The 15,731-nt window shown below is 38.2% G+C and overlaps 1 protein-coding gene across 2 annotated transcripts in view; it reads right to left on the bottom strand.

Moving 5' to 3' along the window:
• slc8a1b (solute carrier family 8 member 1b) overlaps positions 1–15,731 on the bottom strand; it is a 308,631-nt gene that overhangs the window by 257,748 nt on the left and 35,152 nt on the right. For both annotated transcript variants that reach the window (XM_062059534.1, XM_062059535.1), the window contains exon 2: positions 10,612–11,494. In XM_062059534.1, the coding sequence (XP_061915518.1) occupies positions 10,612–11,454 (843 nt within the window). In that variant the 5' untranslated portion in view covers positions 11,455–11,494. The remainder of the gene's footprint in view (positions 1–10,611; positions 11,495–15,731) is intronic.

Here is a 15,731-nt window from a genome sequence, read left to right as displayed (position 1 = left end):
TGCTATTGTTGTTGTAAATCAGATGATGTATTTGTGGCATTGAATTAGGGCTGGGATAATATACTCGATATATCGCGGGGTTGACTCTGTACGATGTAGAAAATGACTATATCGTGAGTATTCCAGTATAAGTTCTTACGCAGTTGCTTTTAGCTGCGGGCATTACACTACAGCCTTTTCTCAATCTTTCTTGTCTCTCCTTCTCACAGAGACATAAAACAAGCGCACCTTCTTACATACGTCACATACTGTCGTGTGTGCGACGTCATATGCTCTTGCGGAGCAGAGAGGTAGCGGCATGGGTAACGTTAACTGTGGTGCGAGTGGTAATACGAGAGAAAGAAGGTGCAAATCTGGTAACAAAAGGAAAAATAATTAATTCCCAAGCAAAACAGCACGGGGTCCATCGTCTCCCTGTGGTTTGGCTTCAAGCGGGAAGATGTTGAACAGACAACCGTAATATGTCAAGTATGCGGCAAAAGCGTTGCTACAAAAAGTAGCAGTACTACTAATTTGTAGCATCATATGAAAAGTCACCCGCTAGAGAATGAAGAGTGCTTGAAACTGTGCATGTCAACATATCCGGCCGGTGCCACACCCACAAAATGCCGAAGCAACCAGCACTGACCCAATTGAGCCTGGCGTCTTCCATTTCCACATCAACACCGTATGAAAGAAATAGTCAACAACAGAAGGAGATAACATCCGCAGGAACCTACCACATAGCGAAGGACATACACTAATTGATTTCCTATTATGCAGCTAAATTTTATTTGACAGTTATTGAAATATCTTGTGTGACATCATGCACAAAAGTGCACTTTATTTTTTTTAAACTAGTGTAGTGGCATTTTGTACAAAAAGTGCACTTTAATTTAGTGTTGTTTTGATATGACATCTTAGTGACATCATGCACAAAAGTGCACTAATAGCTTGTTTTAAAATGTCTCTGACTATCTTGCACTTTCTCTTTTGAAATGACATGAATGTTTGTGCCACTGCTTAATAACTGTTTAATAAATACAGTTTTGGGCAATTGACTTAGTTGTGATTTCCCTCTCTGCATGAACGTTTAATACGAGCATATATTAATGCAGTATGAAGAAGAATGTTTTAATGTAGACACATAGAATCATCATACTGCTGTGATTATATGCACCAAGTGTTCATTCAACACTAAGGCAAAATATCGAGATATATATGGTGTATCGTGACATGGCCTAAAAATATCGAGATATTAATAAAAGGCCATATCGCCCAGCCCTACATTGAATGCTACATACAATTTTTTTAACAAAATAAAGCGGCTCGTGCACGATAAGTAAACAAAAGCAAAAACTACTGTTGCTGTTACAATAATTGTATCTAAGTTATCACAAAACGTTGTGTTACATTGAGTTCAGCTCGCCCGCCGAGAAGACAAAAGCTGTCTTTGAACCAACCAAGAAGAAGGCTTGTAAAACTCCACTGTGTAGGATGGGAAGCAACATGAAGGTGTTCTGTTTCTTTCATGTATTGTAATGAACAGAAAGATATTGTCTTGACCCAAGAACTACAAAGCGAAGAGGAAGCAGGGCCTGACTCCCCTCAAGGCGACCTTTTGTTTGAACTGTTTTACAACCTTTTCTTTGAACTGTTCTGTAACCAAAGGCGATGGCTGTTTACGACCCCCGTCCCTTAGAAACAGCTGTTGCCATGTAATCAGGGAAAGTCCAAATAAAAGAGAAGGCGTACAATATTTCGCCAGAGCGTGCTGGGAGACTGTACAAGAGAACAACCCAGAAGTCTCTCCACAATTGAGCCAAATTTAATTCTGTCTCTGTTTAATTCTTTGCTTTTTGTCTTGTTTAATAGATGTCATCAGTGTTTGAACCTGACATCTTCCTCCCATTTAAATCATTTGGGGTTTGCCCTCAAAGCCTTCCTGTATCCAGAGACTTACTCACTGACTTTGTAAACGATAACAAAAATTAGCAAAACAAGAAAAATAGAACAAGAAAAAGAAAGAAATTTAAAAAACGATTTATTTAGTATCGTTTATATACTGATACTATATTAGGTAGTGATAGTATCGACGTTTGGATCGATCATTCCTACTTTACATTGAAGCAGTTAGCGTCTTGTGTTGTCCTGCTCGGTGTGTATAGTGATGATAAACGGTATAATGATAAACCGTAGAAAAACTCCTATTACCATTGTGAATTAAAATTATCGTAAAACCATAATTGATCATTAAAATTTGATTTGATCGTTCACACGGACCGTACACACTGCTCATTTACTGGAGACCATGAATTGATTAACGTGGAGTCTGACTTAAACAAGTGGAAAATCGTATTCGGGTGTTACCATTTAGCAGAGGTGTGGACTCGAGTCACATGACTTGGACTCGAGTCAGACTCAAGTCATGAATTTGATGACTTTGGACTCGACTTGACAAAATGTAAAGAGACTTGCAACTCAACTTAGACTTTAACATCAATGACTTGTGACTTCATTTGGACTTGAGCCTTTTGACTTGACATGACTTGCTACTTTCCCCAAAACCCAAAGATTAAAAAGTTATTTGGGAGCGCTCCGCTCCGTATTTTTCATTTTCTTCGTCTGTGTCTATCAGCGTGTTGTTCCTGTCAGCCGGTGTGCTCTCAGTGCAACAGCCAATCAAATTAGATCTACGCTGTTTTCATCCCACAGCTCTCATCCAATCAAATTGCAGGACAACCAATGAAGAAGAATTGTCAAACAATGCGCCAGTGAGAAACAATTATGCCGAAGTTAATTTCGTTCGGGTATTAAAACTACGACTTGGTCAACAAAAAACGAATTGCCCTATGCAAATCATGCAGTTCGAATATTTTAGACGGAGACGTAACAACTTCCAACTTCGTTCGACATTTGAAGATGCACAAAGAAGGGTAAGTTTTGAATGTAAGCTAACGTTTATTGGCTAAGTAACGTGACTTTTATTTGCTGTGTAGTTAAATCAGTGAGGCTGTAAACTCACTGCTAACGTTATAACCATAGACATCTTATAAGGGTACGCAGCATCACGCGCTATTGCCTACAGGCGCAGACGAGACGCGGGGCCGCCATCTTGGAGTGGTGATCCGCTCCACTAGTGCAATTCATTTGGCAGGAGCAATGAACTGTCAGCACATTTAATTCATCTTACCTCACTGAATACCACTCATTTTCACGCGCTTTTTTGATATATGTGTAGCTATGATAAAGGACACATGTTTTGGCGTGTTTTATTATTCATAGTTTGCTTAACAGTAATATAATATTCTTATACGCTATAAGTGACCAGACGTCCAAGATCAAAACTGGGAATATAATCCCAGAGAAGGGGGAAAAAACGGTCAGCTATTTTTAAATTGAAGAAACAATATGATTAGTTTATATATACATGCGTATATCCTACATAAACAATGTATGAATACATTAGATATCTATATATATTATAGACTGTATCTCTGTTGCTGCAGCAGCAGAGAGTTTATTCTGTCTTGACACTTTGTATTGATATTTTGTATTACAATCTTCCCTTAAATGATCATGTTTACAGTCATTGTTTTATATGTATTTTTTATGTATGTCGCTTTGGATAAAAGCGTCTGCCAAATACTTCAACATAAACATATATAAACACCTGAAAGTCTTTATATCAGCTAAAACCACCAATCTGTTTCACTGGATTCAAAATAAAACCAAATTCTGTCTTACCCAACAATGTTAGTATTTGAATATTGTTACTTGAAGACTTATTCCTGGTTACAATTATACTGTTAAGAAAGTATTGTCTTATATTTTGCCTAAAATGAGAATGCATTATAATCAATGACGGCTGGTGAATTTTGTTTTAGGTGGGGCTGAAAGTTTGTAAACCAAACCCATGTAGGAGGGTCATCCTCCCCCAGAAGATTTCTTTGTGATTTTCACATACAAATATTAAAGATCTTTGCTCCTTCTCAACTCTGTGGTAATATTATTTTCATAAAATACAACCAATAGTACATTAATGTTAAATCTTACTTGTGAAAAGTAATCACCCGATTCCTATTTTCAACAGTCCGCTCATTTGAGTAGGAAAACGCTGAACACCATCTTTGTTTTCTACCTGTCAACTGTCAGTTTAGGCTGCTCGCCGGCTCCTCATCACCACTTCAAGATGGCGGCCAAATTGCTCGTGTCACAGCAGCCAATGCTGCGTCTACTTATAAGATGTCTATGGTTATAACATCATTGCAAACACGGCAATATGTTGCGTCCACTGCAGTTCGCTACCTTATTCATACTTTTTGTCAAGTGATTTTTTTTAAGCAGGGTTGCATGAGGTACCTACACATAACGTTACGTTAGTCAATGTATCACACACAGTAACGTAACGTTAGACGGCGATCAGCAGCACCGCGTATTTTAGCCACCTACAAAAACACAAACATAGTCAAATAAAGGTCAGTTAAAATGTATACTATATTAAGAATATGTGAACATATTGCATAGGGCCCTGACATCTAAAAAGTACAACTCTGTTCATTGTTTTGTTCATGTTTTTGTTATGTTTTTCATATGTACGCACACATCAACACACATTCAGTATGAGATGAGATCAATGAGATAAGGTAAGACAGGATAGAAACTGCTGTGGAACTAGTTACAATGCAATATGCCATGGAAATACAATGTTAACACTTTTGTGCAAATAAGTACAGTTGCACTTGTTTTTTCAAATGTGTTTATTCTGTAAAGGAATGAGTTAAATGTTTAAAATGACTGGATAATAGTGCTTTTATGAAGTGCAATGTCAGCACTATTTTTTTTCCTGCAATTTCAAGTGCACTTGTTTTAATAAATAAATACAGCATTTTAAAAGCATACACAATCTGTGTAAATATATTAGTCTGTGGTTAAAAGGACTTAAAAGGACTCGAAATTCAAAATGCAGGACTTGGGACTTGACTTGAGACTTTCCAGTCTTGACTTTGTACTTGACTCGGGACTTGCCTGTCTTGACTCGGGACTTGACTCGAGACTTGAGGGCAAAGACTTGAGACTTACTTGTGACTTGCAAAGCAATGACTTGGTCCCACCTCTGCCATTTAGGGGTCAATTGTACGGAATATGTACTGTACTGTGCAATCTACTAATAAAAATCAAAAAAGTTTTAAAGACGCAAGCTAGCACTAGCTCGCTAGCTAGTTTAAATGCTGACATGAATGCAGTTGAAATTAATTTGTTTCCCCATTGAGAACCTACATCAGGGGTGTCCAAACTTTTTCCACTGAGGGCCGCACACAGAAAAATTAAAGCATGCGGGGGCCATTTTTGATATTTTTAATTTTCAAACCATAACAAAATATATGGGTTTTAATAATTGTTTACCTTCTTAGTGCTCCCAGGGACCATAAAGGGTTTAAGTCATTAAAATGTTAACAACAAGTCAAATTATTATTTTATTTTTTTAATTAAACGATTACAGTAAATCTCTACAGTATATCAACTTCAGGTTGATATAAAGTTAAAAAAACCAAAAAGGTTTTATGCTTTTTCTGTCAAAGACAACTTTGTTTTTTATAATAAAACTGAAATATGCAGTATTTCCCCCAATGCCCAAAACATTCAGAAAGCAATGTTTGATGTGAAGTAATTTGAGCCTTAAAAAGATCAATAATGCAGGACACCATTGATTTTAATTAATTGTTATTTTTGAGTAACCACAGTGAAAAGATAAATAAAATCCCATTAAATGTATTTGGGATCCAAAAGGTGCCCCACTCATAAAGTGATACATTTTATTTTTTTTTACTTTCAACATTTAAGTTACGAGATCAACTTCAGATATATTTGTCGATTTTACGTTTGAACTATTATTTTGTTTGTTTTATGCTCTTTTGTCAAAGAAAATGTTGATGTTTTTGTATGGCAACCACACAAAATATGCAATATTTTCTACATAAAACATTTTAAAGTGAAATATTTGAAATAATTGGAGCCTTGAATAGGTCAATAATTCATTACAACATTTTTTTTTTTTTTTTTTTTTAGCAATGGCAAAAAAAGAAAATTAAAGATAGTCAAAAGAAAAAAAAAATCCTGCATGGCAGCTTTGTGTCAACATTGCAACTTTTTGTAGTTAGATTTCACCTCATTCCACTTTTTAAATTGTTTTAAATTTATTTTTACAATAGCATTTCCAGAATGTGTGGCGGGCCGGTAAACTATTAGCTACGGGCCGCAAATGGCCCTCGGGCCACACTTTGGACACCCCTGACCTACATAATCCAATCTAAACTTGTATAAACACATTACTGTGTGAGCAATTACAATATTCAATTGAGTACATTGACCCTACCGGCTATTCTCTTTAAATATTTGAAGAAATAATGACAACAGGAAGTCAACTCGTGTGATATTACATAAACAGGAAGTGAAGCGCCCCAAAACTTGATTTTTCTTTGTTGTTAAAAAAACAAAACACTAAAACCTTGGCAGATTAGGAGATAAACATATTCAAACACAAAATAATATGGCTCTTAAGAAGCCGGAACAATATTTAATGTTTCTTCTGCCAAGAAAGTATATTGTGTGGCAATTTATTTATTTTAAATAATTTATTTATACTTTTTGAGCACATTCAACAATACGGCAAAAATAATGATAAAGGGTTTCTGCAAGTATAAGCAAATCTAATGTATTGCTTTTAAATGCATTTTTAATGCACCTTAAAACACATTTAATGCCCATGTCCTACTGCAGATCGTTATTATATACAGTCAAAGGCATGCAATTGTCCGTGTAGACAAAATTGTAAGCATATGACAATAATAATGTTGAATAGTTGAACAGACTACATTAACTGTGGCTAAATTAAGCATTGATGTAATCATAACATATGATAATAACAATGCAAGTAACCCTTCGATAAACGTATTTTTCATTAAGGTGGTATTTTTAACTATTGTAATTAGAAGGTGAACAACTTAATTATTCTAAATAAGTAAACACACATCAAAATAAAATGGGACTCTCAATATTTGTTAGCAAAAATGGCACTTCAATAAATATTTAATATTAGGGTTGAGTCGTCTGGTTTGTTTTGTTGTCTTTTTTGTTGCCAATTGCAAGTTTTTATGTTTCTGTACATCATATTTAATGCTTTTTAATTCCCTTCAAGGCCTTAAGTTTCGGAAAATCCAGTTAATGACTTTTAACGCGATAATTTTGGTCACAATGATATGGAATATTCATATTGTTGCATCCCGAGAGTGTTGCATGCTTAGCTATTTCCTTTTAAATTGTAATAGGTTTTTGCGATCAAATTTCATAAGAAGCGCCCTGTCGTTCATTCATTGACATTTTACATGATAAATGGGGCCCCAAAAGGACTGATTAATTGACATCGAAGTTTTAATTAGTGCGATAAATAACTGCAAGAGGCGTAATATTTTTTTTTCTTTGAGTGACTGACATAATTCAATCAATCGAACAAAAAATGAAATAAAGTTGAAATACTTTCCAGGCATCGATAAGCTGCTATGTCCGTGTGTGTTTGTTTACTAAGTGAAACTGGGAGAAAGAGAAAGAGGTCTCACTCTGTGCATCAATCGCTCTCAGCACCAGAGCATGTTTATTTATTCTATTTAGTTAACTAAATAGAGTGAGCCCTCTTCTTAGTTATTCACATTCTTTTTCTTGGTGGGCGGAGAGGAAGACCGCTTGCTCACAGACACAGGAAGCACGACAGACAGAGAGCCTCGCTCCTCACCAGTGAGGAAGTTCCGCAGAGTAACAAAAATTAGGAAAAAAAAATATGATTACAAAGCCAAATGTCCTATTGTAAGAATATTCCAGCGAGCCCATCAACACGGACGAATGAGCAAGAATATCAACAAAAAAAATATATAACCTGACTTAATTTTTCCAACCTGGATAAAAATGCACGTCATGGTCAATGTTTATGTCAATTACATTTTTGCTTACAGAAATTAGTCTATTTTTGATTGTTTATTTAAGATAACTAAGTTTGGACACCTCTGATGTAGACCAAAGCTCTGAGTCTGTATGAAGGCAAATATTTTTGTTGTTCTAATGTGTGGCACCTTGAGACAAGAACATGTTGATTGACAGTCTAAAAGCACTGGTGATGCATCTAAAAACCCATCAGTTCCACCTCTTTCAAATATGCAGACAGTTCCTCCAAGACTTTTTGGTCCAAGACCTTCTGCCAAGGCTATCCTGGGAACATGCTCTCTTGCCTTTTTGGCCATCTGCCTGCGATGCTCTCAACATTGGATGCATTTTTGCAGCAATGCAAGCTGAAAAAGCATCATCTAAACCAGGGATGTCAAAATGGTTTTCATTGAGGGCCACATGGCAGTTATGGCGGCCATCAGAGGGCCGCTTGTAACAGTGAATAATGTATGAATTTGCCTCTGGATTTCATGATTAATTATATAAGTTGTTTTAAGTAGACTGTCGATTTTACAGTAAAAACTTTACATTTAAAACATTTCACTGTAAAATAGTGTTTTTTCTCATTTTTTACAACATTTTACGGTAAATGGAAAAACAGTGCTTTTTTTGTGGGGGTGGGGGGGGGGTGTTTACGGAAAAAGCTGGCAGAATTTTACTATTGAATTTACATTGGTTTTTACGACATTATATTGTCAATGGAAAAACAGTACCGGTTATTTTTCTTATTCTGGCAATTTAGCTGCCAGTTTTTCTACCGTAAAAACAAACTTAGCGTTTTTCCATTTACAGTAATACACCGTTAAAAACAAGATTTTACAGTAAAAATATGGCAGCTCAGTCAACAGAATTTTAACGTCAACATTTTTTTTTTTTTTCAATTTACAGTAATATGCTGTAAAGAACACTGTAAATGTATAGGTATTTTTATTAATATGATGGGTAGTTTGCTAAAAAAGTTAAAGGCCTACTGAAATGAGATGTTCTTATTTAAACGGGGATAGCAGATCCATTCTATGTGTCATACTTGATCATTTCGCGATATTGCCATATTTTTGCTGAAAGGATTTAGTAGAGAACATCGACGATAAAGTTCGCAACTTTTGGTCGCTGATAAAAAAAGCCTTGCCTGTACCGGAGGTAGCGTGACTTCACAGGTTGTGGAGCGCCTCACATCTGCACATTGTTTACAATCATGGCCACAAGCAGCGAGAGCAATTCGGACCGAGAAAGCGACGATTACCCCATTAATTTGAGCGAGGTTGAAAGATTTGTGGATGAGGAAAGTGAGAGTGAAGGACTAGAGGGCAGTAGAAGCGATTCAGATAGGGAAGATGCTGTGAGAGGCGGGTGGGACCTGATATTCAGTTGGGAATGACTAAAACAGTAAATAAACACAAGACATATATATATATACTCCGCTCTAACCAACTGAGCTAACCGGCCACGATGTATTAGCCACAACACAACCAGGCTTATATTTAATATGCCACAAATTAATCCCGCATAGCAAACACCTCCCCCCTCCCGTCCATATAACCCGCCAATACAAATCAAACACCCGCACAACACACTCAATCCCACAGCCCAAAGTACCGTTCACCTCCGCAAAGTTCATACAGCACATATATTTCCCCAAAGTTACGTACGAGACATGCAAATAGCGGCACGCACGTACGGGCAAGCGATCAAATGTTTGGAAGCCGCAGCTGCGTACTAACGGTAGCGCATATCCAACTCAAAGTCCTTCTGGTAAGAGTCTCTGTTGTCCCATCTCCACAAGCATGCGTATCCAACTCAAAGTCCTCCTGGTAAAGAGTCTCTGTTGTCCCAGGCCAATGGTAAAGCTTGACTGTCATCGTTCGGGAATGTAAACAATGAAACACCGGCTACAACGTAGCCGCTACGTGTTTGTGTTGCTGCAGCCGGCCGCTAATACACCGCTTCCCACCTACAGCTTTCTTCTTTGCTGTCTTCATTGTTCATTAAACAAATTGCAAAAGATTCACCAACACAGATGTCCAGAATACTGTGGAATTTTGCGATGAAAACAGACGACTTAATAGCTGGCCACAATGCTGTCCCAAAATGTCCGCTACAATCCGTGACGTCACGCGCAAACGTCATCATACCGAGACGTTTTCAGCAGGATATTTCGCGGGAAATTTAAAATTGCACTTTGCTAATCTAACCCGGCCGTATTGGCATGTGTTGCAATGTTAAGATTTCATCATTGATATATAAACTATCAGACTGCATGGTCGGTAGTAGTGGCTTTCAGTATTTTTATTTGGACAAAAATTTTTTGGAAAGTATGATAATATACTGTAATATTTGTTGCAATAATAGATACTATTGAAGTTTAAAACGTATACAATTTCAAGCAGTATATTTTTTTTTTTCTGTCAAAATGAAAAAAATCCATTACATTTAGTGAGAAAATATTAAGTACTTTATTGACACTTATCATTACCAGGTGTTTGCGGGCCAGAAAGAATGATGTGGCGGGCCAGATCTGGCCCCCGGGCCTTGAGTTTGACACCTGTGATCTAAACTGACAGACCGAAGGTTGCCCAGAGACCACCAGGATGAAGCCGGTGAGTGGACTTGACGCAGAGAAGCGTGCAAAGTGCTTACCTTAGAAGGAAGCGGACGGTCGCCCTCGGTTTCGATGATCATTCCCCGCTGCTTGCCGGTCCTGTAGCGCTTGTAGACGTACTTGTAGAAGAGGAGGCGGCGGTCCGCCACCCAGGCGAAGACCACGCAGATGGGGAAGAAGAAGAAGGTGAGCAGCGCCTCCCACACCTGCACCACGCCGGGCGAGATGACGGACAGGATCAGGTAGAGCCAGATGTAGGCGAAGATACTCCAGGAGGCCGTGACGAAGAACACCCGCAGGTGCTTCACCTTCCTGGTCTCGCCGTCGGGCACCACGTACACGCAAATCCCGATGATGACGAACATGTTGAAGGCTGCCGAGCCCACGATGGTGGACGGGCCCAGGGTGCCGGCGTGGAAGCCGTGACCTATGACCTCGATGACCGACAGCAGGATCTCGGGAGCCGAGGAGCCCAGCGCCATGAGGGTGAGATTGGAGACGGTCTCGTTCCAGATGCGGACGGTCGTGGTGGTGGTTTCGCCGTTGGGCTTCTTGATGGTGATCTCCTTCTCCTGGGACGTGATCACCTCGATGGACGCCATGAATCGGTCGGCGATGATGGACACGCCCAGGAACATGTAGAACAGAGCCACGAAGTACACCGTGGCCCGGGCCACCTTGTCGCCGAACGACGGGTTCACGGGCTTCCACACGGGGAGGACCACGCCCGGCGAGCACTCCTCAGGCTTGCTGCATTCCGTTCTGTTGGTGGACACCGCCGACACCGAGCCGCCCACGCCGGGCTCTGGCGGGGCGCCGGCGAGCAGAGGATGGAGCTCGATGAGGAGGACGAGGGCAAGCGCTGGCAGCCTTCGCGCCATGGTGACGTCCGGAATGGCACCCAACTATGAAGAACCTTCGCTGAGGAGACAGTAGGAAAACAGACCTGGTTAATGCTTCATCTCATCAAAAATACTTCCAGTAGTAATAGTACTTTGAGTATTTCAAGTACAGGAAGTGGTGGAACAATATTTTCCAAAACTACAAACTATTCCCATCCAAATGTGAGAAAATGTATTATGTGTATATATATGTTATTGGGCCCTTTTCCAGAAATGTCTTTCTTCAGTTTGCAGTTGGGGGTTATAGCGCCATCTTGATATATTGGTTGGTTTTGGACATCAAACAATACAATCAATGGGAGGGAAAAAACAGCTGTTTTGAAAATGCATAAAAAGTGTACAAAATATGATGGAGGATTCTATTTTTGTGGCAAAACGAAATAGCACAATGAACATGAAGTGATTACTTAAAAAAATGAAGCATCAATATTGAATTTAGTTGTGAAATCATGGTATATAATTAGAGATGCCGATAAATGCTTTAAAATGTGATATCGGAAATTATCGGTATCGGTTTCAAAAAGTAAAATGTATGACTTTTTGAAACGCCGCTGTACGGAGTGGTACACGGACGTAGGGAGAAGAACAGAGCGCCAATAAACCTTAAAGGCACTACCTTTGCGTTCTGGCCCAATCACATAATATCTACGGCTTTTCACACAAACAAGTGAATGCAAAGCATACTTGGTCAACAGCCATATACGTCACAATGAGGGTAGTCGTATAAACAACTTTAACACTGTTACAAGTATGCGCCACACTGTGAACCCACACCAAACAAGAAAGACAAACACATTTCGGGAGAACATCCGCACCGTAACACAACATAAACACAACATAACAAATACCCAGAACCCCTTGCAGCACTAACTCTTCCGGGACGCTACAATATACACCCCCTGGTATAATGGTGTATACTGTAAATATGGATGGATGGACAATGAATAGATTGATGAGTAGATACGGTAGATACTGTAGATATAATGGATGGATGGACGAACGAAGGGATGGATAGATACTGTAAATAAAATGGATGTATGATAGCTGGATACATACTGTAGATAAGATGTATGCATGGATGGATGGTTAGATGAATAGATGATAGATACTGTGGGTATGATGGATGGATGGATGTTTAGATGAATATATGATACATACACTGTAGATACGATGATGTATAGATGGATGGACAATAAATGAAATGATGAATAGATACGGTAGATGTTGTAGATATAATGGATGGATGGATGGACGGACGAATGGATAGATAGATATTGTTAATATAATGGATGGATGAATAATAGATGGATAAATACTGTAGATAATATGGATGCATAGATGGATGATGGTTAGATGAATAGATACTGTAGTTGTGATGGATGGTTGGGTAGATACAGTAGATACCATGGATGGATGGCTAGATGGATATATTTTTAGAAACTATAAATACAATGGATGGATGAATGGATAGGTGATACTGTAGGTACTGTGGATATGATGGATGGATGGATTAATAGACGGGTAGATGGATAAATACTGTCGATATGATGGATGGATGAGAGATGGATACTGTAAATAGGATGGATGGATGATACTGTACTTAGAATGGATGGCTGGATACTGTAGATATGATGTATGTTTAAATGAATAGATTACATATGCTTTAGATATGAAGGATGTTGACATGAATAAATTATAAATACTGTAGATATGATGGATGTATAGATGGATGTTTAGATGGTAGATTATATATACTGTAGATATGACGGATGTATAGATGGATGTTTAGGTGAATAGATTATATATACTGTAGATATGATGGATGTATAGATGGATGTTTAGGTGAATAGATGATATATACAGTAGATATGTCGGATGTACAGATGGATGTTTAGATGAATAGATTATATATACTGTAGATATGATGGATGTGTAGATGGATGTTTAGGTGAATAGATGATATATACAGTAGATATCCCGGATGTACAGATGGATGTTTAGATGAATAGATTATATATACTGTAGATATGACGGATGTATAGATTAATGTTTAGGTGAATAGATGGTATATACTATAGATATGATGGATGCATAGATGGATGTTTAGATGAATAGATGATATATACTGTAGATAAAATGGATGTATAGATGGATGTTTAGATGAATAGATGATAAATACTGTAGATATGGTGGATGTTTAGATGAATAGATTATATATACTGTAGATATGACGGATGTATAGATGGATGTTTAGATGAATAGATGATAAATACTGTAGATATGATGGATGTATAGATGGATGTTTAGATAAATAGATTATAAATACTGTAGATATGATGGATGTTTATATAAATAGATGATATGTACTGTAGATATGATGATGTATAGATGGATGGGCAATGAACGGATTGATAAATAGATACGGATGAAGGGATGGCTAGATACTGTAAATATAATAGATGGATGATAGATGGATAAATGCTGTAGATAAGATGGATGCATGGATGTTGGATGAATAGATTATAAATACTGTAGATACCATGGATGGATGTCTAGATTAATAGATATTTACTGTAGATATAGAAGGATGGACAACGAGTGGATGGATGAATAAATACTGTGGATATGATGTATGAATGGATGGACGGCTACTGAAAATATAATGGATGAATGATAGATATAATATATACTGTAGCTAAGATGGATGGATGGATGGATGGTTAGATGAATAGATTATAGATACTGTAGATACGATGATGGATGAATGGATATATACTGTAGATACCATGGATGGATGAATGGATGAATAGTTGATAGATACTGTAGATATGACAGATGGATGAATGGATAGATAGATACTGTAGATATGATGAATGGATGGATGGATGGATGGATGGATGGATGGATGGATGGATGGATGGCGGATAGATGATAGATACTGTCGATATGATGGATGAATGATGGATGGATACTGTAGATAGGATGGCTGGATGATGGATGGATGGATATGATACTGGAGATATGATAATGGATGAATAGATGAGGGAGAGATACTGGAGATATGATGGATGGCTAAATGAATGGATGGAGAGATACTGTAGATATGATGGATGGATGGATGGATGGATGGATGGATGGATGGATGGATACTGGAGATATGGTGGATAGATTAATGGATGGCTGGTTGAGAGATACTGTAGATATGATGGACGGATGGATGGAGATGTACTGTAGATATGATGGATGGATACTATAAATATGAATGATTGATAGACGACAGATACTGTAGATATGATGGATGGGTAGATGGATGCTGGATGAGAGGTACTGTAGATATGATGGATGGATGGATGGATGGATGGATGGATGGAGAGGTACTGTAGATATGATGGTTGGATGCTATGAATATGAATGATGGTTGGACGGATGGATAGATGATAGATAAATGGATGGATGGAGAGATATTGTAGATATGATGGATGGTTGGATAGGTGGATACATAATATAGATATGATGGATGGATGATAGATACTTTAGATATGATGGATGGATGGATGGATACTTGAGATATGATGGATGGATTAATGGATGGCTGATTGAGAGATGCTGTAGATCTGATGGACGGATGGATGGAGAGGTAGTGTAGATATGATGGATGGATACTATGAATATGAATGATTGATAGACGGACAGATACTGGAGATATGATGGATGGATGGATTGATGGAGAGGTACTGTAGATATGATGGATGGATGCTATAAATGTGAATGATAGACGGACGGATGGATAGATGATAGATACTTGAGATATGATGGATGGATGCTATGGATATGAATGATGGATGTATTTAGATGTAAAAGGTAAAGAGTCCTAAACTAGTGAGTAAAGAAGGCACAGAAGAAGGTGACAGTTGGATGGTCTGACACACAAAGTCAACAAAAAGTGAATAGAATGAAGTGAATCTGTCAAAGTCATCCATCAAAGACAAGGGGGCGGGTTCAATGCTGATTGGACAACGTCCCTCCTTCTTCCCAGTGTATTTGTTCTGCTGACTCAGCGAACCCGATGCTGTTCTTTAGTGGAGAAAGTTCACTGGAAGGCATGTGCAAGCCAAAGCACAAACGTACAAACATTTGCTTGGTGTTTTCCCAACTCATTGGGAGTTCAAACAACCTCGCCAAAGATAAACTTGAAGTCTAGGAGAAGATTTCCACAGTAATGAAACATGTCTGCTCTGCAAAGGCGGTTCCACTAA

The sequence above is a fragment of the Entelurus aequoreus genome, linkage group LG09 (assembly GCF_033978785.1).
Source record: "Entelurus aequoreus isolate RoL-2023_Sb linkage group LG09, RoL_Eaeq_v1.1, whole genome shotgun sequence".
In the NCBI taxonomy this organism is placed as follows: domain Eukaryota; kingdom Metazoa; phylum Chordata; class Actinopteri; order Syngnathiformes; family Syngnathidae; genus Entelurus; species Entelurus aequoreus.
This window is presented reverse-complemented; position numbering and strand designations above follow the sequence as displayed.